The sequence below is a fragment of the Strigops habroptila genome, chromosome 13 (assembly GCF_004027225.2).
Source record: "Strigops habroptila isolate Jane chromosome 13, bStrHab1.2.pri, whole genome shotgun sequence".
Classification (NCBI taxonomy): Eukaryota; Metazoa; Chordata; class Aves; order Psittaciformes; family Psittacidae; genus Strigops; species Strigops habroptila.
The window spans coordinates 16,209,414-16,232,749 of NC_044289.2; the positions used below are offsets into that span (position 1 = coordinate 16,209,414).

The window sequence follows — 23,336 nt, forward strand, 5'->3', positions numbered from 1 at the left end:
GCCAGCTTCACTTCATTCCTTCTGCAAAGTTTACATCTCACTGAGGAAAGAGGAGAGATATATTACTGACTGCCTCCGCCGGAGCTGATAACATCCTGCCTGGCCTCACAGCAGAGCCTGTGGCAGCCAGCTGCAACTCGCATGCCCGTGGCAAACACGGCAGGGCCCCACCTGCCCCCAGCCCCAGACATTGTGTGCCAGCACCGCTGTGCCGACGCACCAACAGACACATCAACACCAGCGGTTCCACCCGCCCCGCGTCCAGCTCCAAAACCCTGCTCTATCGCTTGGGCAGCTGTACTTTTACAACCGCCCTTTCCGCCAGAGGATTCACACATAAATTGTACTTTAAATTCAATATCAGTCATTAATAATTCATGATTACAAAACGTTAAGGATAATGTCAGGGGGAGGAATGTCTGGGCAGTTAAAACGGATGAGTCAGAGCTCACCACAGGATAAGTCGGAGCGCTGAAGAGTCTCCCCAGCTTTTGAAGCGATCCAGCCTGACAGGCTTCCCTGCCAGAGGGGAGCTGCAGCATTTACTGGCTTGTTCTGAAATCCCAGCCACTGCGAGTAAGTATTGTCCTTCTGATTCTTGTCACCTCGTGTTTCCTCTGGATGCTGAGTTGTGCTGCAATGCTGCGGTCCCCTCCTTGCCTGCCCATCACTGCCTGATGCCGGGCAGGGCTCATGACAGCACCACAGCCCGACAGTGCAGGGGTCACCCTGGCTAGAAGCACAAAGCATCGGCACAGAGGGCAGCTTGGGACATGCAGTCCCCTTCCTTTCGTAGGGCAGCAGGGCCTGGGCCCTTGCCCCGCCAGGGCAGATATTACCACGGCAGAACTAATCTCTGTGCCTGAGCCAAGCTCTGACCCAGCTCCTTGAATGTGAACAGCGTTTTCCTGCTCAAGAACAAGCAAAGAAAGAACCACCAGAACTCCTGAGAGGTCTCTTGGAGCGAAGCCTGGGGAAGGCTCCTGCCTGCAGACAGACAGGTCTTGGCACACTTCTGCAGATGTCAGAAGGTGCTTTGCAGCCGTGGGGTGGCAAAGCACTGCAGGTGCCAGTGCCCTGGCCACTACTGTGTCCAAAATGTGGAGAACTTCAAAGAATGCAGCACTGCCTTTCTGCTTCCCACTGTGCTTCCCAGTGCCTGGGATGAAGCCCCTTCTCCATCTGCAGGCTTAAGGAGTAAGTCAGAGCACCTCTGTGGGGTGCAAGGGGCCAGACGCACCATCACACATGGGACCTGGAGAGCCCATGAGCCAAGGCACTGTGCAAACACGGTGAAGGGCAGCAGGATGCCCAGGGCAGCTTCCTACCCCCAGCAGAACCCCTGAGGGGAAGCAAAGCCTGCTCTTTGCTGCTTTTATTTTCTTTTCATTCATCAAACGGAGTCTATTCAGAGCTCCTTTGAGCAGCAAGACCCAGGTTTGTTCTTTTGTTTCTGAACTGGAGAAGAAAAGACAAACAGAACTTCCACCGGAAGCATCCACACCAGGCTCCACTACCTCCATCACAGAGGGAAGATAAACTGACAAAACTTGCAGAGCCACTAAGCTGCTCCCTCCTGGCTTTCGCAGCTGGGTGCGAGTAGATTTGGCAGTTACTGTAAACACAGGCTAAGGGATCACACAGCCACAGGGAAGGAAGAGCCCATCACCAGGGCTCTCATGGGAGGGTCAGAAAGGAGCTAATTGCAGAAAGGACAGAAAGCTTCACCTCATCCTCTGCCTAAGGCTCTTCCTGGTGGGCTGCAGGATGAGGTCAAGCGCTGCAGCCAGAGCCACAGCAGCCTGGCAGTACCAACTCTGGCAGCATCACTGCCCCCTATCCCCAGCACAGGGTCTCAGGACATTGCTCCTGCAGCCCACTCCCACTGCTTCAGTGCCAGGACCTTCCTTCCACTCCTCACTGTGCCTTGCCAAGCCTGCAGCCACACTGCAGGCAGGGAAGCACCCAGAGCCACAAACAGGATGCGCGGGTACAGGCTGCAAATCCCGCCCGCTGTGAACCCCCAGCAGAAGCCATCTGTGCCACAGCGCTCCAGTTGATGGGGCATCACCCCAGCATGTGGCAGATGCAGGTGACTTGAACATAGCCCCCCGGGAGCCCCAGCGCCGCTCGGAGGTGAGAGCAGGGAGCAAGCTGCGTGGAATGACTGGCAGAGCTGGCGCACAGATAACACAGTTTTGATTAGAGTTCATCAAATATACTATTCGACCACGCTCCCTTATTAGCGCTCGAGTCAGGAAGAGTATTTTTAGGTTGTCTAGGGAGATGTCAGGCTCAGTGCTGCTGCATTTATTTATTACCTCAGCATTAACTAACACTTGCATCTTGGTCACCTCTGCAGTGAACGTACCCGCATTTTTCCCTCTGCCCCACTCTGGCCCAGCACAGACTGCCTGCTCCAGTACAGCACTCCCACCTCACCTGCTTCCATTGCCAGGACAGTGATGTTGTGCCACCCTGCTGTCTCCCGGTCCAGGACCTTTCCTGTCACGATGGCACCTGTGTTGGCATCGATGTCAAAGATCATCTCTGCATCTGTGCTGCGGTCAATGGCGTACCTGGGACCAGGCAAAACGGGAAACTGTGAACAGCTGGATATGCCAAGCCCAACCTTGCCATCAGCCCCAGGAGAACAGGGATCTAACACAAGTAGCTCTATCGCCACTGTTGCTTTTCCTCTGCTGCAGCATGGTACACAAGGGCCATGGTTCTACCAGGCTGCAAGCCCAGAGCCCTCAAGCAAAATTAAAAAGTGTGGCTTTCGGTGCATAAAGTGGAACTAAGCACAGACTGTGGACAAGGAGAAAAACCTGCTCTGATGGGAACATTTTGCTCAGGATAGACAGATATAAAAGTCGTGGATTGTAACTCTACTCCTTACTCAGGAAGCTTCTGGGCTACAGGTTCGGGAAAAACATCAACCCAAACCAAAGGAGGCCACCCTGGCTTGAGGGACCCACCTCACCTACCACCCTCTCTCCTGATCCTGCCACAGCACCCACCCAAGTGAGAGACCTGGAGGACAGCAGAGCAGCACACGGGCAGGCTGAGGTTGTGCTTGAGGGCCCAGGATAGGACTTGAGCAGGATAGGACTTCCCTTCCCGTCCCCTCCCCAAGAAGCACACACCTGATTGTGCACAAATAACAACCACCACCACTGAAATCAGAATTGGAAACCCAGAAGGCCCACAAACAGCAAACAATACAGCATAATGTTATTGTGTACAGCATCTTCCACACACGCCGCATCCCAGGCTTTACAGAATTAGACAATACAAGACAGCAAAGAGTACAAAGGATAAATTACCAAAAGGAGGGCTGTGAATAAATTAAAGCCTTCAGTCACATGTCTAACAATAGAGGGAAGATAAATGTATGGACAAAACAAGCTGGAAAGCCAACAAGACAGGACAGTAGGCCTGTCTGAGAGGCCATGTCAGACAAGAGGAGCAGAGCAGGACAGCTCTAGGCTTGAAGCATGTCCAGGACAGTGGAGGCATGCTGCAGGCAGCTTCGAAGCGCTTGCACCTTGCCTGGTACAGTCCAGCTGTGGTCTGTGGGTCCATCATCCACACGGCTTGCAGCCAAGGAACACCACCCAGCTCACCTACATGCAAGGACCACCGCTCTACAGAGGCACTGATGACCTCCGGTGCCTTTCTGTCCCACGCTCTGCGGGGGGAAACCAGCTGCAGATGAGAGTGCCTCCCTGAGGCCACCTATCCCCACAACCAGGCAGCTCCATCTCTGCTGGAGGCACATACAAAGGCATTTCTATGCTATTTAAAGTGTTATACAGACCCAGATTACAGCGCTCTCCCTTTCAGACACAGGGGGATGAAAAAATACAACAGCACATGCTTGTAGTTAAGGAAGAATGTTAAAAAATCACTATGGAAATTGCGTCTGGGCACACGCACAATTTCACATGTTCTACACCTATGTGTCTTCCCCCCTTCTTGCATCTAGAGGCAATGGGGATCTGCCACCCAAAGCCAGGTACAAGCCTAGGCATGTCTGAACCAACTGCCAGGGACTTCCTAGCCATCCTGCATTTTCTGCCCCGACTCCCAGCTGGAAACTGCCTCTGCAGGCAGGTAGGCAGCTCCAGAAGGGACAGTACCTGTCTCGGCAGGTACTGCAGCCTCTCATCCACTCTTCTCACTCACTATAAAGAGAAAGGAGAGGTGTGGCCACTCTGACTTGTACACATCAGTCCAATGTGCTGCTGGAAGGAGAAACAGAAATGGGGATGACAACACCTAATATCTTTCCAATAGCATAATCAGTGCATTTGCATAACTGCTTCCATTATTCTCCCACATCACCTGATCCCAAACACATCCTGTCTTCCATTCCACTTCTTAATACTGTTAGAGTTCAGGATGGCACTTCACTCTCCATATGCCTTCCCTGCTTCTTGGGTAGGCACATGCTTGTTTTGTTCACACTCATGTCGTTGCTGCATAAACAGAGATGCCTGGAAAAAATAGCTACACAGAAAAAAACAGTGATGGGAGACATCACTGAGCCTGGAAACATCTGAGAGTGGCTGCCTGCATGGCCAGAGGGCAGGAGGCTGATAGGGGAGTGCTCTGTGTCATGCCACTGGTAACCTTATGCTTCTAATTGTTTTGCTGCCGAGGTTGTCTTCTGTCACTTCCTAATTGTCTGCTGAGGACTGACTGTCCGTGGCCCTGGCAGGGCACAAACTAAACCACAAATCTGGTCCCTTTGTCACCACCACTACAGAGAGCTGCCACCTTCTCAACTCTGCACAAGCACTGTCTGCATCCACCATGAGGGCAAGGCTGAGCCTGCTTCTACACGCTGGGATTTTGGAGGTGGTTAGTCCAGGAGCATCTGTAGCTCCCCATCTGCACAAAGCCCTGTGGAGGCTCTGGAGCACAAGGAGCTGGGGACTGAGGGGGCACAGGAATGTCCGCCCCCCCCCCCCCCCCCCCCCAGGCCACAGCCATAACAAGCTCAGACCTGCAGATCAACCCACTCACACTGCTCTACACAGGACAGACTCCAGAGAGCTCAGGTGCTAGAGCAGGCAGAGCGAGAAGCTGGTGCTGCGCTCAGTTTACATCACTCTGTGCAATATGATCTTTACCAGCCCAAGTCTGTGCTGACCATCACAAGCCTCTCCACCTCTAGGAGTCCAGCTTCATATTCACCCATTCCACTGAAGTTAAACAGTGCTTCTCACCTAGGAAGAGGTAATTATTAACCTCTGGGTCCTCCAGGTACTTGGAGATAGGACATATACTTGTTCCTCCTAAAGCTGGCTGGTGCTTCGTATCTGAAGCTGCATTGCCCAGCTCTGATTGGGATGCGGACCTTGTAATCCATTTTCCTCTCTTCCTGCTGGCACTGCCTGTTGGTTTGGGTGTTACAAGTGACTATTTAATTTAGACAGCTTTCTCGGTGCTCATTTTTCTCGTGAATGCATTTCTCAAGCAGTTTGTTTCACTTCTCCCCCCTGAATGCAACAGGGAGCACATTTTATGCCATGTGTTTTGTTAATAGGGAGCTTTTCAAACACTGTGTGAAAAGCTTTTTGTTGTGTTTGGTTTTTTACTCCTCTCCCTTTTGTGTTGAAGCAGGTTGTAGTTCTTGCTGTGCTGTTGGAGTCTACAAAATGCCCATGTCCAACACATGTCTCCAGATTTGGTGAATGCCAAACAAGAATATCTCCAAGAACCTTAAATCCCAAGCAACATCTTCCCAGTGCTGATAAAGCCTGGATTGCACACAATCAGAGCACAGGCTCCCACTGCAGAGAGAAAAACAAAAGGCTCCCATACAAACAGCCTCACATACACAGACAGTCTATCATTGTATTACCTCATACAATGGCTCAGCTGAGAAAAAAATGCGGTATGCCCAGGAAATGTACAGCTAAAGACAAAAAGCCAACTGGAAGCTAAATTCCTTCTGAAAGAGAGTGGTTCCAGCTTTTGTTAGGCAACAAACAAGGATGGAATAAAATAAAAAGCACCAGCCCTTTAGAAAGGTATTTCCTGCCTGTACCATGGAGGATTTTCATGTTCCCCCAGGATGTAGCACCTCTGCATTGCTCCCTGCTTCACAGCACCAGTGCCACAGGGAGCATGTCCCCTTCTGAGCAGCCACAAGCTGGGGCTGCATGCAGAGAGTGGTGGGGTGCTCCCTGGACACCCTGAGCCCCAGCTTTCCTCCCACCCCGGCAAGTGGCTGCCAGGGGCTCCACACCTATATGCAGCTGGGGAGGGCAGCGAGCGGTGCCTGAGGGGCAAGCCTGGCTTGTCTGAACGGGGTTTGCTCTCACACCAAGTGTCTGCATCCTTGTGGGACACGCAGATCACCAGACAGGGAGCCCCAGGCTGAAATGTGCCTCCAGCAGCTGCTTCAGGCCGGGTGGTGCAGCTATAGCCCTGCTGTGCTGGCGTGGGGATGGCAACAAAGAGCCAAGGACACCTGCTTTCCCATTTGGCTAAAAATACTTCCCAAACCTCATTATTGGCAGCCTGGTGTCAGCAGGACCTGGAAACACTGACAGAGCTGATTTCTGCTCTGCTGTCTTTGGCAATCCTCGTTCTTTCCTGCCTCAAGGGGAGAGTGTGTCTCATCATGACAGAAGGTTGTGGCTCTCCCCTATTTACAGGGCAGAGACAACACATGCATCAGAGTCCAAGAGACAGAAGCCACTGCAGAAACACAGCCACGTCTTTGCTCCCACCTCTAGCAGATGAGGATCAGGAAGTTAAAGGGATCCACTGAACTGCAGTGACTTGAAAGGGTTCATTCCAACTTCAAGGAGCCAAGGATTAAATACTGGTCATGCTGTCAGGACCGGTTGCTCTCTAATGTATCAGAGGTGAAGTACAAGTGCTGACTTCTTGTGACTGTACTTTGGAGTAGCACACTTGAAATATGAGGTGACTTACTGCCGTCTCCTGTGGATGGGTTAGTGTCACATCCTGGCAGGGTGCTCCAGGATGCCTGCATCAATGTTCCTGCACCACTTGAAGCTGTGAACAGCTGCCTACATGGCAAAATATGTTATTAAATTGCCGGACTAGCCCCAGTGCAGGAAAGCAGGAGAGATCCAACAGCACCTTCTTCCTGCACTGGTGCCGTGTCAGTGTGACTGATATAAACATGCATCTCTGCTTAGTCCATGTTGAAATGACAGAGGAGGGTCACCCACCTGCACCCCAGGAAACACAGTGGAGCACCAAAAGGCACAGAACTGCCACTGCTCGTGACAGCAGGCAGGGGAGCAAGGAGATGCACGGCAAGAAGAGAGGGGAGTGAGGAGATGCACAGCAAGAACAGAGGGGAGTGAAGAGGTGGACGGCTAGAAACCAAGTGCCACAGGGGAGCATGGGGGATGCAGGCTGAGCTACCTGTCTGGGGATAGCTGGAGGGAGGACACATATTTGAATGTATCAGGCCTGACAAGGGAAAACACGTTGCAATTCCCAAGCTGCAGCAGATGCCTGGGAGTCCTGCTGGCTGGGCCCTTGTGCCTGAGCATGAGGCATTGGCACTAAGCTCACTATAAAAGGCACAACCACATAGCAAATTTTAGGCTCTAACCCTCTTGTTCCTAAAGAGTACTTGAGTCTGCTTCTCTCTGCTCCGAGTCCCCATCACCTTCTGCACAGCAGTAGAAAGCCTTCCTCCACCATTTTCTTTTGTTCTGTCTGCAAACAATGCAACAAGCTCCACAGGGAAGCAGCACAAAGAACAAGAGAAAACGAGAATACGAATAGTTCTGTCCCCAAGGCCCCTTTCCTACAATTACGGATCAGAAAATAAAATCTATGTTCTGTAGCACTGCTAGAAATAGTCAAGCGAAAAAGCACATGCACACATATGCACACACAGATATATAGAAAGACTGCACACATCTGAAGAGCACAAGCCAACAGCCATGTACTAAGGGTGGGCCACAAAGAAATCAGACATGTAGCCTGAATGAAAAGGGCAGCCACATGAGAAGGTGAGCAGAAGTACTTTGAGAACACATCCAACAGACACCACTGACCACTGGAAGTGCTGCAACACACACACACATAGTTCCTGGCATGCCAAGGCTAATTTCATTCACTTTCACCCTGAAGACAACTTTCAGCATGCAGCTTTGACACACAATACTGTCTGCAGGCTGCCAGGCATCTATAGATGGCAGCTTGCCACATATAAGTTCTTTTTTGAGCTTTATAAAACATCTCAATTTTAATTTCCATGAAGATCAAGAGATACCCTGCACCCCAACTTGAACCAGAGTGTTCCCCATGGCTACGCAGCACTGAAGCTCAGCACCCCAAGCAACCATGTGGGGACATCACTGAAAGGGATCAGTACTGTAACTGGGCCCTGCCTGGCTGTGTTCTCCTCCATCCCATGTCTCTGTCCCTGCTGCATCCCAGTTTATCACTGCCTGGGATGTGCTCCCTATAGACCTCTCAATGGCAAAGCCACTGCTGCTCCTTTGAAGAGCACGGCTGTCACACCGCGCCCGCAGCCGCGCCGCTGGCACGAGAACACACGCTCCGGTGACACTTTCCACACATTGAGGGCGTTTTCTGAACACCAGTTTTCCAACCCAACTGCTCATGACTCAGGCCAGTTGGCAGAGCCAGAAGCTGCTTTGTGCCTCAGGTAACAGCAATTTAACAAGGTAACAATCTCTTTAGTCACAAATTAAATGGAAATGGGAAATGTCCTGTGCTGATAAGCTGCTGCCTGTTATGTCCCCTGCCTAAATATAAACTCCTCTGATCTTTGATCCTTGTGCGCATGTGCACACACATGCTACACGCAGCCAGGCTGTGGCTCTGCACCTCCCAAGCCTCACCTCATTTGTCACCCTCCATCACTGCCTCCTGCCATTGCTGATTCCTCCCCTGGCTGTGTCAGGCACCCACTGCAGACACCTCACTGTCAGCAGCAAGAGCGTGCTGTCACCCCCCGCCACCCTCCTCGACACTCCCTTGCCACTAACAAACCCATCACTGGCAGTGACGTACCTGTCACCCGCAAGATGGCTGCTCTTGCTGCGCACAGGCTGCCACTCACCTGCCAATGCCTGTCCCACAGGACACTTGCATGCTCAGCCACGCGTGCAGCCCTTGTCACTTGTCACCCTCACTGCATCCCTCCCCCCGCCATCACCTCCCTCTGCCCCCAGGCCATGGGTGTCCCTGGCAGGTCAACCCGTGCCCACTGGGGTTTAGGCAGCTGCTTTACCGGATGGGACGATTTGCGGTGTCTGGGTCCAGGGCAGTGACCACCCCCACAACAGAGCCAACGTGTGCGTCCTCCTGGACCTCCATCAGATTGGAGGGGGGCCGGAACTCGGGGGGCTCGTCAACGTCCAGCACCGAGACCCGCACGATGGTCTGGTCCCGGAAGGTGCCCAGGTCCACGAAGCGTGGGTCCACGAACTTGTTGAGGGCCTCCAGCACAACGGTGTGTACCTTTTTCGACTCGTAGTCAAGAGGCTGGGACAACAGGAGGGGGTTAGCCATACCCAGCCTGAGGGGTGCCCCTTCCACCACCAGAGACACTGGGGACAGCACCAAAGCCACCCACTTCCCAAGCCGGAACTCCCGCTGTGCCCTCCTGCCAGCAGTGCCCATGCCAAGAGGGCAGGAAGAAGCCTCCAGCCTGCTCCCCCCAGCACAGTGTCCAGGCTGCGGGCAGCCAGGATTCACTGGGAAGACAGCACAGTGTGTACTGCAAGAGGGTTTTGGTCATTAATCACCCTGTTATTATTTCCCCAGGGGACGCGAGCTGAAAGCAGTGGCCTTGGTGAACAATCATTCTTCCTTGCCTGCATCAAGTGTTTGCTTGATTGTTTTTGCCACCAAAAGCAGAGACAGTCAAAGTGCTGTAGCTCGGGATAGGAATTGGGTGGGCATATTTCTCCCCTCACAGTGCTATCAGTGACAGCTGTCAGCACTCCTCTCCATAGCCCCACACAGAGCTTCACCTATGCAGGGCTCCCTCTGCTGCCACCCAGGGAGCCCTGGGCAGGCTCCAGCAGGCACTGCCCTGCTGCTTCTATTCAGCCTTTCCTCCCAGGTCTGAGGTCTGAGCTTTGCCATCCAGGCAGAACAGAGGCAGGTCTATCTCTGCACCTGCAGGCACAAAAATTCAACTGCTACTGCTAGAGCAGAGGAGCATTCGTTTCAACTCAAACGCAGCAGCAGGAGCCTCCAAAGGAAAGGGCCCTCCTAGAGATCTGTGCCCTCCATACCCAGCCAGCTTTCCTCATCTCTCACCTTCTGTACTGTGATGACAGCCTCTTGGGTATTGCTGTCCGTGGTGACTTTGAACATCTCCACTCCTTCCTCATCCTTCACCTGGTAAGTCATATCCGTGTTCTCCCCGATGTCCGAGTCCTCCGCCTTCACCCTCCCAATGACTGTGCCCACAGGGGCAGTTTCAACAATGCTGAACTGATACATCTCTGGAGGAGAAAGAGATACCAAGGTCACTGCTTCTGCCTTTGACTCCCCTCTCCAGCCTGACACAGCCCTTCACACCTCCCTGGGGGCACCCTACAAGGGCTGCCCAAACTCTACCGGTGATATAGTCCAGAATGCCCTACCAGGAGAAACACACACCCCGACCAAAAAAACGTGCTGAGGGAAGATAACTGGGGAGCACTGATATTTCAAGGTGCTGGGTGAAGTAAGGGCTGATTTCTCCATAAGGACAGTGCTCTGCAATCGGTGTTCTCTGATTCTTTGCAAGCTTTACCACTGCAAGATTTACCATTGGAGCTGCCCCTCCATCACACTGCCAGGCAGGGACATATTCAGACCCAGGCAAGGAGCGTGTGCTGTGGTACCTTGGCGCTGCCTGCAAGTGGCATGAGTGGCCGGGCTGGTGACCCTGCAGATATGTGCCAGGCTGTGCTGGGAGCTGAGCTCCTGCCCGACCACCCCCAGCGGGCAGGACCAGGACCAGTGCTCACCCTCACCACTGTCAGGACTTACTCTGCGGGAAGCGTGGTGGGTTGTCATTAACATCGGTGACTACGATGGTGACTGTGGTGGATCCGGACAGGCCACCCAGCTGTCCCGCCATATCCGTTGCGCGGATCACCACCTCATACCGGTCCTGTGTCTCGCGGTCCAGGTCAGCCACGGCTGTGCGGATTACACCTGGAAATCAGCAGGACAGTGTGAGCACGGGCAGGTGGCAGAGCAGCCGCAGACACAGATGGGGTGAGGCTGGAACGGGCCACTGGAGATTACTCTGTCCAAGCCCCAGTTGTAAACAGTATCAGCTGGATTTCCCAGCCTCTCTGCATATGCCAGATGTTCCAATACTTCACCAATCTTCATGGCCCTTTCCCGGACTCGCTCTGGTTTGCCCATCACTGTTACATCTGGCAGCCCAGAACCAGGCACAGCACTTGGATCATCTCACCAGGGCTGAGCAGAGGGGACAGGTGACCTCTCTCCACTGCTGTGATGCTCTTCCTAACAGCCCTCGTGCTGTTGACTGCCTTTGCCACAGGAACACATTGCTGGCGACAACAAAGAACATCTTCTGGACCCCGGTGCAAAAGGGAGCAAACCCTTTGCAGCCTTCACAGAGATTACGTAAGCAAAAGCTGACTGAGGGAAAAGAAGGGCTCTGGAGAGAAGAACAAGCCCAGAGGCTTGTCAGCCAGGCAGAAACATCTTGAAAATCCCCCAGAGCCCAGGAATGGCCACAGGTCCAACCTGACCCCAGCAGGTCTTTGCAACGGATTCCCAGGCGTGCTGCATGAAAGGTTCTGACTGTTGCTTCCATTGCAGTAGCTCTGACAGGGTTAAACTCCAGCTCGGAGGAGGTTTGTCTCTCCAGGGAGGCTGGTGAAGGATTGGTGGGATCAGAGGCACAGGAGCATGAGAACTTACCCCGATGTGGGGCTGCACTGGGGCCAGCCTCAAGGTTTGCGCAGAAGGGCTGTGTAAAAGCCCAGGCTGAGTCACAAATCCTTTTGGCACAAATCTGCAGCAGCCACTTACCCTTATCTACTGAAGCAGGAGCCAGGCTTGCTGCAGAACAGAACCTGCCCAAGCTCCATCTCATGGGTTTCTGTGGCCCAAGCATGCCTGCAGGGACCCCCTGTCTGACTGGGGGCACTGCATTTCCAAAAGTCTGTCTGCGCAAAACCCCTCATTTTCAAGTGTCCCCCTCCGTTAAGGAGACCAGAGATGATGTTCATGCTGTGCCAGAGAATGCTCTAGAGACTGTAAAGCTGAACAAAATGTGTGGTATCTTCGTACTCTTTATGAAAAGAAGTCTCTTAAAAAAGCGTTCATAGGTCTTCAGTAGTCATCTGGGCTTGGGGGAAATGACCAGGACTGAAACGCAAAGGAATGTAAAACAAGAAACAAAGGGTAGCGAACCCCAGAAAATGTTGTGAATAGCAGAAGTTACTACTGCCCGTGTCACCCAAGAGTGGTACATTTACGTTACATTTACAGTGGTCCATTTACATGGAAACAAAGCAGAGAAGAAATATTTTGAGAATGAAAGAAACGGCTCTGCCCTGAGGTGGCACCAGGGGCACACATGAGTGCAGACATGGTTACAAGGTTATTAGCGGCACATTCCCAGCCTCATATAGCAGCAGCACCCCAGAACAGTAGGAATCAGTCTAAAATCCCCTCCAGCTCAGTTTTTTAACATTCCCACAGACTTAGACATTGGTTTGTGTTTTTGTAATTGCTCTCTCTTCCAGGCTTTTCTGTTTAACTACCAGCTTTACCTCCTCCTGCTGTGAACCGCAAAATCCATCTTTGCTTTCTTTCACCAGTAATCCTGCCTGGTGCCAGGGAGGCCGCGGGAGCAGGTTGTGGTGGCCTAGCTCCAGTGAGGGTCTCCTGTGAGGGGTCCGGCTGGAGGGAACACTTTGCTCCTCCCTTGCCAGAGGATCATCCTCCTGCTCTCAGCAAGTTGCATTTGCTGAGGCGCCCCAAAGCAAGCGATAGCAGAGCAGCGCAGCTGTCCAAACCGCCTGGCTCAAGGCAGACACTGGGGGAAACCTCCAGCACAGCCTGAGCACAGCCGAGGGCAGAGCTTGGTGCCAGCAGGCTACAAGGAGGCAAGAAGTGCCTGGGTGCCAGCCGGCTGCTGCCGCTTCCCATTCGTGTGTGACCTGGTGCACTCCTGCCCATGGCTGCAGGTGGACAGCTCACACCCAGGAGCCACTGATGCTGTATCCCAACGGCAGCCAGAAATGCCACTGAGCTGGGAGGATGGAATTCCCTTCCCTTTGCATGACATTGCAGGTGCAGCAGGAGCTGGCAACACTGTTTTGGAGACATTTATCTCTCCTTGCTTCCTGAAACTAGCAATTATCCCAACTATTATCATTGTTAGGATTTATTATAGAGACATAACCACTGTTTCAGATCCTTGCAATTCCCACACACGATTTCACCCAGCTTCCCTTGTCCTTCCATCATTTCAGTCTGTAATTATCTGGACTCCCACTACCTTCAGCCACATGAATGAAGGGGCTCCATCTCACCAACCATCTCTTGAGCGCTTCTAGGACCTGCCTGTTCACACACACTCAGCCCGTCTCTTGCTCAGCCTCTGGCACACAGCACGGAGCACTGCGGAATTGTTGTAGGGAGCATCCCAACCCCTCCACAGGACGATAGCAGTTGTTCACCCTGTGATGGAGCCCAGGGTCTGCACTGGCTCCTTTTTTATGCCAGTTCTGTTTAGGGGAAGCTGTTTAACCACAGTTCCATTCCACATCATCAAAAGGACCAAGGGAGCCCATCAAGGGAGGGATGAACGTGTCTGGAGGCACAAGCCCCAGCAAGAACCTCAACCTCCCATCTGAGCTCAGGCAGGACTGGCCTTGCCCAAGCACCCCAGGCTGCACAAGACTGGCCTCAGCTGGTTATGCATACAGGCTTCTCCTGTCACTCCGCTATGAATGCAAACCCATTATTTCTGGGTAAGCACTATCTCATTGAAATTTAAGCAATTCTGTTAATTAACAGGGTCTGAAGCATTTTATAATGAAAATGATTCATGTCAGCACAATAGTGATGAATTGGGATGAAAGAGAAAAAGCTCATGCATTCACCAAGGCTGTAATGACTTAACTGAGCTGCCCGTAATGATATAGCTCATAATACACCATGCAAGATGGAGGAAAGTGCTCGGGCGCTTCCCAGAACACCTCCAAGGTCACCTGTCCCAGCAGGACGCAAGTCCAGGCCATTTGGCATGTGCAGAGCAGGGCAGACAAACAGCTCCCGTTCTTCTGGTGGTGCAAGGCAGACAAAATCCTTGCCTTTGGCCGGGCTGCAGGCTGTGAGCAGAAACCACCTCCTGCCAAGATGCTGCTTGCCCAGTCCATCCTGGAAAAGCAGGGTCTGACACGGAGGAACTGCCCCATGCCCCAGGCCTCCAAGAGCCCCAGTGGGTTTGTCACCAAGAAAGCTGTTCCCCCTAAAGCTGCATGGGCCACACCAGGTACTACCCCAAGTGTCGGCTCGTTTTGTCTTTTAGGCTGAGGTACCATTTATCCTTTGCTGGCGGCCTTGACAAATGTGGGTCTCCAAACACACTCCACACCAGTTCCTTAAATATGGCACTGTGAGTGCTGCCATAAACACCCACCGGCAGCAAACTCGCCTCATTCCACCTCCTAGAGCCAGCATAGCCTCTGCTCCCAAAACCTGACCCCTAAGGACTCTGCAAAGCAGAAGCAAGCGATGGTGGCAGACCTGTCCTCAGAGTGCAGAGACGCAAGAGGCAGGGACCTCCACCGCTGTACGAAGGGAAAAGCCCTTCTTACCATCTCCCAAGATTCACCTTCTTTCTAGCCAGTAAAACTGCCAAACTTTGTCCTTCCCAGACGCTGCTAACAAAGCAAGAACAACCTCCAGCTCAGACTCACCTCCTTAGCTCTTGTCAGCATCTGTTATAGTTGAATAATACAGATGCACGGTGGCATACCCTCTGGTACAAGGTACATGTGACTTTCTAGCATGATCCAGATTAATCAGTATAATTACTAGGCAAGGGGACACTTTTACAGCACCACATAAATACCATCAAATCCGCTCAAACTGCAGACACTCTTTGGGTGATAAAACCAAAGTAGGACAAAGCACGCAGCAGGCAACTGACTTCCAGGAACCTCATCATTATGGGCTTTGCTCTGCTCCCAGATACTTCTAGCTCAGATGTCCACATCCTCAGAGAACCTCTGGACAAGGCCCCTTCGCGCTGAGGGCACTCAGGAGAAACATGCTCCTGCTACAAAGCATAAACCAAGAAAGTAATGGAAAGGATGTATCCTCAGGAGGTCCCTGGTCCAACTACAGCTCAAAGCAGACAGTCCTCAAAGGCAGATGAGATTACTCAGGGCCACGTCCAGTCAGGTTTTGAGTATCTCCAAGGATGGAAATGCCACCTTCATGGTGACAAGTTTTCTCTTCCTGCCTCGTGTCTTTTTACTGTGCATGCCTAAGAAGAGCCTGGATCTGGCTTCTCCATCCCCTCCTGTTCAGCTGTATAAAATAGATTCACTCCTCCCAGCAGCCTGGTCAGTTAAAGCAAACAGATCTCCGCCCCAGCACAGACGCTGGGAAAGCACCTGCCAAACAGAGCGGAGAACCCTCAGGTGTGCCCTCGCCTGCAGGGACATAGAAATACCACTGTATCTGCAAAGACATGAGCGCTGCTTGAGGCAGACATCCTGGAGGAGGGCAGCTCACTGCAGGTGGGGTCTTAGCCCCAGGAACCAGCACTTCATCTGCCCTGGTTGGTGGAAGATTCGGGAGGCTCATGACTCTTCAGCAAATAAGGTACAGAGCTGAGATCCAGAAAAGGAACATGGCTGTAACAGCATCACCAAACTAAACAGCAAAGTTAATTGGAAGGGTGCAGAACTGCACAACTGCTGTGGCTGATGGATGCTGCAGCCTGCAGGTTTTTTAATGCAGGACCATTCATAGCAAGTGGCCAGTCCCTTTCAAACCACTGTGCCCCATAGGTCCTAGGGAGCTACTGCCCCTGCACAGAGAGGAGGCGCTTGTTCCTGGCTGGAACCAGCCTTGCCCATGCCAGCAGAGGCAGCAGCTAGGGGAGCCCCCCACAGAGCTCTGAGGGATGAGCCAGCACACTCACCCTTCCTTTGCCCCTTCTTTTAAGCTAAATCCTTCCTCATTTAATATTAATTCCCACTGCACATTGGTAGATACCCCTTAATTTCCTCAAGTTTAGTCCCAAACAAACTGAAGTTCCTGCACCAGTCTCTGAGAAGGACTGTTAACATTCAGTCTTGCTAATAAGAGTAATCCCTTTTAACAAGCGTGACTTCTCTGTAGCCTCTCATCTCCCATCCCTTGTCCCTGTGCACTGCTCTGCTGAACAAGCTTCTGGGATGGGCATAGACCTGCATAAACCCATGAGTGCACACAAACACGCACATACAATATCTGTTTCCAGGCACCAAGGAGCATTTTTAACAAACTGGCAAGAGCAGCAGAGAAACATGTTCCACCTCCCACCACCGCATGCACAAATCCGACAGTTCATCAGCCCAGTTCAGCATGTAGCATGTTCCCAGCAACAGCTCCTCTCCCAGTCTACCCCCACCACCCTGGGACAAGGGCTGTGGTCAGTCTCCAAACAGGGCAAGGCTGACAGGCAAGAATGAAGCAACTAATGACGGCAAACAAATAACCATCAGCTTCATGCCAGCAGGCCAGTACTTCTTGTCCTGCTCTCCCTGGCACAAGTACTTCTAAGCCCTCACCCACTGTCTCCAAATTGGGAGACAGGCTCTAGAATTCAGGCACTGTTTTAAGTACTCATAAATGCCAAACTGCATTTCAATTAGCCTTCTGAGTGCTTCTGCCTTTTCCCTGCCTACAGCAGGATGACAGATCTTAAGAACCGTTTCCTTTCAGCAAAAAGCAAGATTCCCATGCACTCTCCCACACCGACAAGCTGGGTTTTGAGGAAAGCACCAAATATCATGAGGCCTATGATGTTACTTGCTGTGATTGTTCTGTAACAGTCAATATCCCTACAAAGGGATGAACAAGACCTTCTGGGTGTGGAGTATTTCCAGGTTTGCTCCTGAGGCTGTGGGCAGGGATTGCAGGCAGCAGCCAGTCTCCATGCTGGCCAGAGATGAGAAAGAGCATTACAAAGAACACAGGAACAGATAGGAGCAGCAGGTGCAGCCACCCGCCAAAGAAGAGATCTGCCCCCATAAAGGTGAATAATCTGCAGAGGTACAGAAAGTGTAGGGTGATATAAAGCAATATGAAAAATTGGCCTGCAATTTAAGCACACACAGATTTCTCACGTATAAATGCGCAGGGAGTCACATCCTCTCTGTGCCCACCTCAGCATCTGGAAAGTGTAAGTTAGAAGGATCTTGGTGGGGATGGGCTTCCTGGAGCTAGAATAGGAACTAGCACTAAACCTCCTGACCCACGTCCTGTGGGGCAGAGCTGGGGTTCCCGGCCGCCCCGTGCCTGCCATAGCAGTGAGCTGCAAGGGAGACAAGGCTCTGTGCAGTCACACCGCAGTGCCCACACCAGAACCAGCACCCACCACCACCAGAACTGGCTGTTTCCTAACAGAAGCAGCAAAGCACACACATGTGTTGACTGCTGTAAAAGCACAGTCTCCTCCAGTAGCAACAGAGCAGCCAAGAGCAGTGCAATGCAGCTATCCTGCTACAAAGAGCAGGCAAAGATCAGCTGCTCGCTACTGGCAAACTGAGAATCAGTGAGGAAGGCAGCACAAAGCAAAACATGACAAATACCTGCAGGTTCTTGCAAGAAGCCTACGGGATATTCTCATAGCTGGCACAGAAAATCATGCCAAAGTTTGTGCATACAAAGCTCCCCACTCATACACCAAAAAAGCCACTCTATACCTTCAATGTGTGCAGGGTAAGTTCTGGGACTTGATTTGTGGAACACAACACAAACCCACAGGCTGTTTCACTGTCTGAAACAGTTCTCAAAGCATGAGAGAGTGGCTGGTGTATATGAAAAATAAAAGCTCATATGCATCAGCTGTGCTTTTTCTTCACCATCATTCAATGCTGCAGAAACCGGAATCATCCTCCACAGCTTTGTGGACACCAGCAAATGCCATGCTGCAGATCCCACTATTCTAATGCAGCCATTTAGATGCTCATCTCCCTTCAAAAAGATGTCAGACACTATGGGAATTCAGGGCTTACTGAGTGATAAGACCTGGCATAGCATGGCATCCAGACAGTTTGGGTCTGCCTTTGAAAGTCCCATCAAATCCAAAATCAGAGCTGAATACTACAGCTAGTAATACCCAAGAACAGGAGACAAACTAAGCAACCTGCACACAAGCCATATCCTGTACCACGTTTGTACGTGCAGCACCCATGCTATGAAGGACAGCGCAAAAAGAGCTGGTTGTAAAAGCAAGGAAGGATGAGACAGCCCGTGCTGGAAGGAGTCAGGGGCTTAGGCAGTGTGCAAGGGAGCACATGCATGTATAGACCTGCAAGAAGAGGCAGAGAAAGAGATCAAAACCAAAAAGGGAAAACAAATTGTTCTTTGTTACCATAAATTATAAGAAATGTAACATGCCAGGTTTTTATGGTTCTTTTTATGGCCATTAATAACAATGGTGGCTCTGAGAGTTATGCTGCTGCTATGGATAATTAAATCTTATGCTGAGGGCAGAAGCCGGGCCACCTAGGGCAGTCCAAGCAGGACTCCCGTGTGGAGCACTAAAAACGTATTCAAGAGTGGGAGCAGGATGGGATTTGCTTGGTGGATGTGCTAGCTCTGGCCAGCACCAGAGACACACAATGAAACATCCCCCCCGGCAGCACCAGCCCTGTCCCCACTGCCCCCAGCAGCCCCCCGTGGGACACACAGCTCATGCCAGGCACGAGGCCATGGGCAGAGCTGCGTGCTGCATCCCTGGAGCCCAGGCGAGCAGCCTCCAAAGGTGATATTAGCTCAGACATCACCAAAGAGTCAGCCCCAGTACCTGCTTTAACGGGCAAATATTCTGGGAACAGATGTGCTCCAGAGGGGCTGAGGACTCTTCTGCAGACTGTCAGCAGTTTTGCTTTTATGAATCACAAGCAAGTAGAACAGTAAATCAACCCCCCAGTGTATGAAACAGACAGCTTGAGAATTAAGACACAAAAAGTCAAGGAATCAAGAAGCTTGGATTCCCAGGGTGACATTAATTCTCACCATAGTCCCACAGGGCACATTTTAGTTTATGCCTTAATACAGAGCATTAATGTTGATGCAGAAAACTGAGCCTCTGCACGTCCCAGCTTGTGCATTTTGCTCCCAGTGGTCCCTCGTCATTCTAGCAGCGAGGCTTCCATTCACACAAAGCTGTCTCAGATTAACAGGATCTCACACACACCTGAATTTTCAATGTTTAGCCAATTGTTCATCCATCCTCCCACCCCCAAACCAAAGCAAATCTGGGAGCAAAGAAAGCCGAGGTGCAGCAGCTTCTGGGCCAGCACTGGGTACAGCCCCAGGCTGCTTCTTGTGGGCTCTCACCACTGCACCAGTCTGTCCAGACAATGCATCTTCCACCGTGTGCCCCAGCTCTGTTGTCAGGTGTGCTTAGGAGCACCCAAATTTGAGCCTTCCACCCACCGCAGCCAGGGCTGGTGGCACTGACAGGGCTGAGACTGGCTTGCCCATGCCACCAGACCAGTTTGCAGGAGGTGCGTGGTTCCACACAGATGCAGAGGCTCAGGCACACATACCCTCCTTACAGTATCCTTACACGTGAGCCTCCCAACAAGTTTCACTGTGACTTACATAAAAACAGCCTTACGAAACATCTATTAGGCATCTATTACACAGGTCAGCCTGACAGACATTTGGCACTTCAGTCCAGGGGTTGATCTCAGTCTGTGTCAATAGGGTGGGGGACACTTTGCTGTCCAGCTTTCCAACAAGAGCTGCAGCTACCCAGCAGTGCTTGTCGTTTGACAATTTTTCATTAAACTGTGGGTACTTTACTACATGCTTTGTGCCTTAAATACCTATTATTAGCATTTGAGTGCCTTCCCTCAGAAAGCTTGCAAGGCTCCCATTAAGGGTAATGAGAGTCACACTCCTGCAAGGCAAGGAGAATATATACCCCAACATCTCCTGGTTATGGTCTGCTCTAACCAGTATGTCAGAGCATCGTCTGCCACAGATTTATTACAGAGGCATTTTACAACAGGCTCTCTTATAAGTTATTAAGGAATGGAGCGGCTTCTACTGTTCTTTCATTAAATATTAATAGAACATTTATAAACCGATCCTTAATTGAAAGCGTTACCCTTAATCAAAGCCCTGGTGGTAACAATGCGGCCTTTGGTAAAGCCCCTCTGGTAGTACTTAAACCTTTCACACGGAGATTTGATGTGCCTGTGGGTGCAGTCCTGCTCTGGGCACAGTGCGGCTCTGGGCAGTGCAGGCGCAGGCAGGGCACTTGGGGCTGGCAGCCGCAGGTCTTGCTGCACAGTGCTGCCTGCTGCAGGCGTTGCACCCAGCCAGGCAGCAGCCTGCGGGGCTATGCAGCTTGCTCTTAGCACCCAGTAATGCCCGTGCCATGAGTACACCAGCATCAGTGTGCTGGCACATGGCCGTGCACATCGCACGCAGTGCGCACGGCCACGGTCTGGTGTCCTGAGCTGGGTGCTGCTGCTCACCTGTTTTACCGTCCACAGTAAAGTGCTGCTCACCCTCCAACACACTGTAGACTACCCGGGCACTGCTCCCATATGTGGGGTCATCGGCATCAGATGCCATCACCTGCATCACGGAGGTGCCTGCAGCAGGGACAAGGAGGAAAACAACGTCAGGGAGGAGGGGAGAAATGCAACACGAACCTCAGGGCCAGGGCTGACAGAATGGCCGAGCAGGGGCTAGCACTCATCACTCACACATGCTGATGGAAATGAGACCAGCTGAGTGCAAACGCAGCATTGCCTCCCCTCAAAAGCCCCAGAGCCAGGACTCCAGACACTGCTGCAAATGCCCCTTTTGTCCTGCAGAGTGGCAGGAGGGAGCAGGGGCTGCTGTCTAGACAGGACCTGCTCTCAAGATCGCTGATTTGAACAGCCGGCAGCTTTTCTCCCAGCAGACTTCTGCTGGACCATCTGGGAAGGAGCTGGGAATGAGATGTTATCACCACAGCTGCCCCTTTCCTGCCAGCACTGAGTCACACTGTCACCTCCAGCCCACAGGGCCTGATCCACACTGCAGCACCAGATCTCTGCAGCAGACACATCTGCAAAGGGATGACAGCCATGGGAGAGGAAAGGCTTTCGCTTGCCCAGAGCCAGACACAGCACCACGTCCTCATGCTCTACACGTAGCAGGGCAGGAGGACTACAAATTGGATAAAAGTCCATCGAATGTCTGCAATTAAGTTATTGATTTTCAATGCTGCCTCATTAAACTGGGTGCTTCACTCCAACTGTCCCTGTGATGGCTTTAATTTGACATCATGTTCAATTTGACAAAAGCAGGACCCAGAACATGAGAACGAGGCCAGGAGCAAAGGGGCTGAGATCTACAGAGACAGCAGAAGGGAGGAAGGAGGGGAAGCCTAATCCTGCCTACACACACCTCTGAGAAAAGAGATTGTGTGACCGAAGACCTGTGACAGGCTACCCAGTTCAGCCTCTAGCACCAGCCTCAGAGCATCCCCGCCCTAGAGGTCAAGTGCTGGCACTGGTCAGCTCTCTGGTGGGATGATGTGCAGGATGGGAAGAGCCCGAAGCTGCTCATAGGAAAGATGAAACCAACCAATCAGCAAAGATGAAACTCCCTGCTGCAAGATACTGCCAGGACCAGGAGCTGACAAGGCCAGCAGGGAAGCTGGTGATTTGTAATGGACAAGATCCCCCGGCAGTGATTACAGTCAAAAGGAAGGTTTTGCTTCAGAGATGGCTCCAGGGCACAAGACCAGCCGAAACTGAAGGGGCCAGGAGAGAGCATTTCACAGCTCACACTGCTTCATCCAGCAGCTCTTCCCTGCCTCACACACCTCCTAAGGCTGCTGTGCAACCAGCTGAAGATCAGAGGTACCACACTCTGGACCACAAAACCACCTGTTCTTCAGTGCATCCATCCATATGCTGCAAAGACAATCTCACAGGCTGGTCTTGGCTAGACCCATGACATGAATAACCCAAAGAAAGGCATACTACTAGTTGTCAGGATCTGCATCTAGACCCATTACATTCCCCAAACACCAGAGGTACACACAAAGTCAGAAGCAGTCACGTCGCTGTGGGCAGAAATGGAGCTGGAACCATGCAGATGGCGGATGAAGAGCTCCAGTCCTGGGCCTTCATATTCCCCTGTCAGGAGAGACCACAAGCTCAGGGCTTGCAGGCAGCCCGGGTGCTTCTGGACCACTCCAGCCTGGACTCAGGCAGGAGCCCAGCAGAGATAGCAGTGCTGCTGCGAGCAGCTGGGATGTACGTGCTCCCCCCAGCCCATTCGCTTCTAATCTCCTGGAAAGGGTGTTCACTGAAGGAAACAAGCAGTTACCATGGTTGCTTTTCACTCTCCCTGGCCTCTCTTGTCTTCTCAGAGCTGCAGCTCTGCTGATAACATGAGAATCCCCCTCATCAGTCTTCAGCAACAAGCTAGTTTGAGTCAACTTATTTACGCTTTGCTGTCTTCAGTGAAGTTACGGTGCATCCCTGCCAGGCACATCCAGATTACACCACAGCTACACTAGCTCCCCTGTCTTGCCAACAACTGTTAAAGAAATTCTGTTGCTGCATTTCCTTGAAAGGGTCTGTCCTGCCTCCTCCTCCCCTGCCTGCCATCACACGACTCCTTCAGCAGGCATGAATCAAGGCAGATCAGCCCCACACCAGCACCTCCACTGCACAGCCCCTCATGGCATGTTCCCTTGGGAAGCTTCTGATCAGGAAGTGGAGAAGGAAGGGATCGGCAGGGTCTCTGAGCAACCCTCTCCCTGATGTAGTGGATAAGCCCTGCTGGGGACCCTGGGGGTGCCAAAGTCTGAGAATCACAAAAAGCACCATCTGCCCCTGGCAACAGGGAGGGCTCCTGCTGTGCCCAGCCTGGCAGCAACCAGCTGGAGTCTGTACCCAGTGCCCACAGCAGCTCCTGCACCCATCGTCACCACAGGCAGAACCTTGCACAAACACCCCATGCTCCAAGAACCACTTGCTCTTGCCTGGGCACCTCAGAGGCAAGGGCGATCCAAACATACCCACACATACATGAGCCCATCAGAGTTCTTCGCCTGCACT

General features: G+C 52.1%; 1 protein-coding gene across 5 annotated transcripts in view; it reads right to left on the reverse strand.

Moving 5' to 3' along the window:
- The window catches only part of CDH22 (cadherin 22), a 112,950-nt gene that overhangs the window by 17,945 nt on the left and 71,669 nt on the right, over positions 1-23,336 (reverse strand). For 4 of the 5 annotated variants that reach the window (XM_030502633.1, XM_030502628.1, XM_030502629.1 and 1 more), the window contains 5 exons: positions 20,748-20,867; positions 11,026-11,193; positions 10,306-10,493; positions 9,269-9,522; positions 2,443-2,579 (listed from right to left, as the gene is read on the reverse strand). In XM_030502633.1, the coding sequence (XP_030358493.1) occupies positions 2,443-2,579; positions 9,269-9,522; positions 10,306-10,493; positions 11,026-11,193; positions 20,748-20,867 (867 nt within the window). The remainder of the gene's footprint in view (positions 1-2,442; positions 2,580-9,268; positions 9,523-10,305; positions 10,494-11,025; positions 11,194-20,747; positions 20,868-23,336) is intronic. The other variant, XM_030502632.1, reaches the window with a different exon arrangement.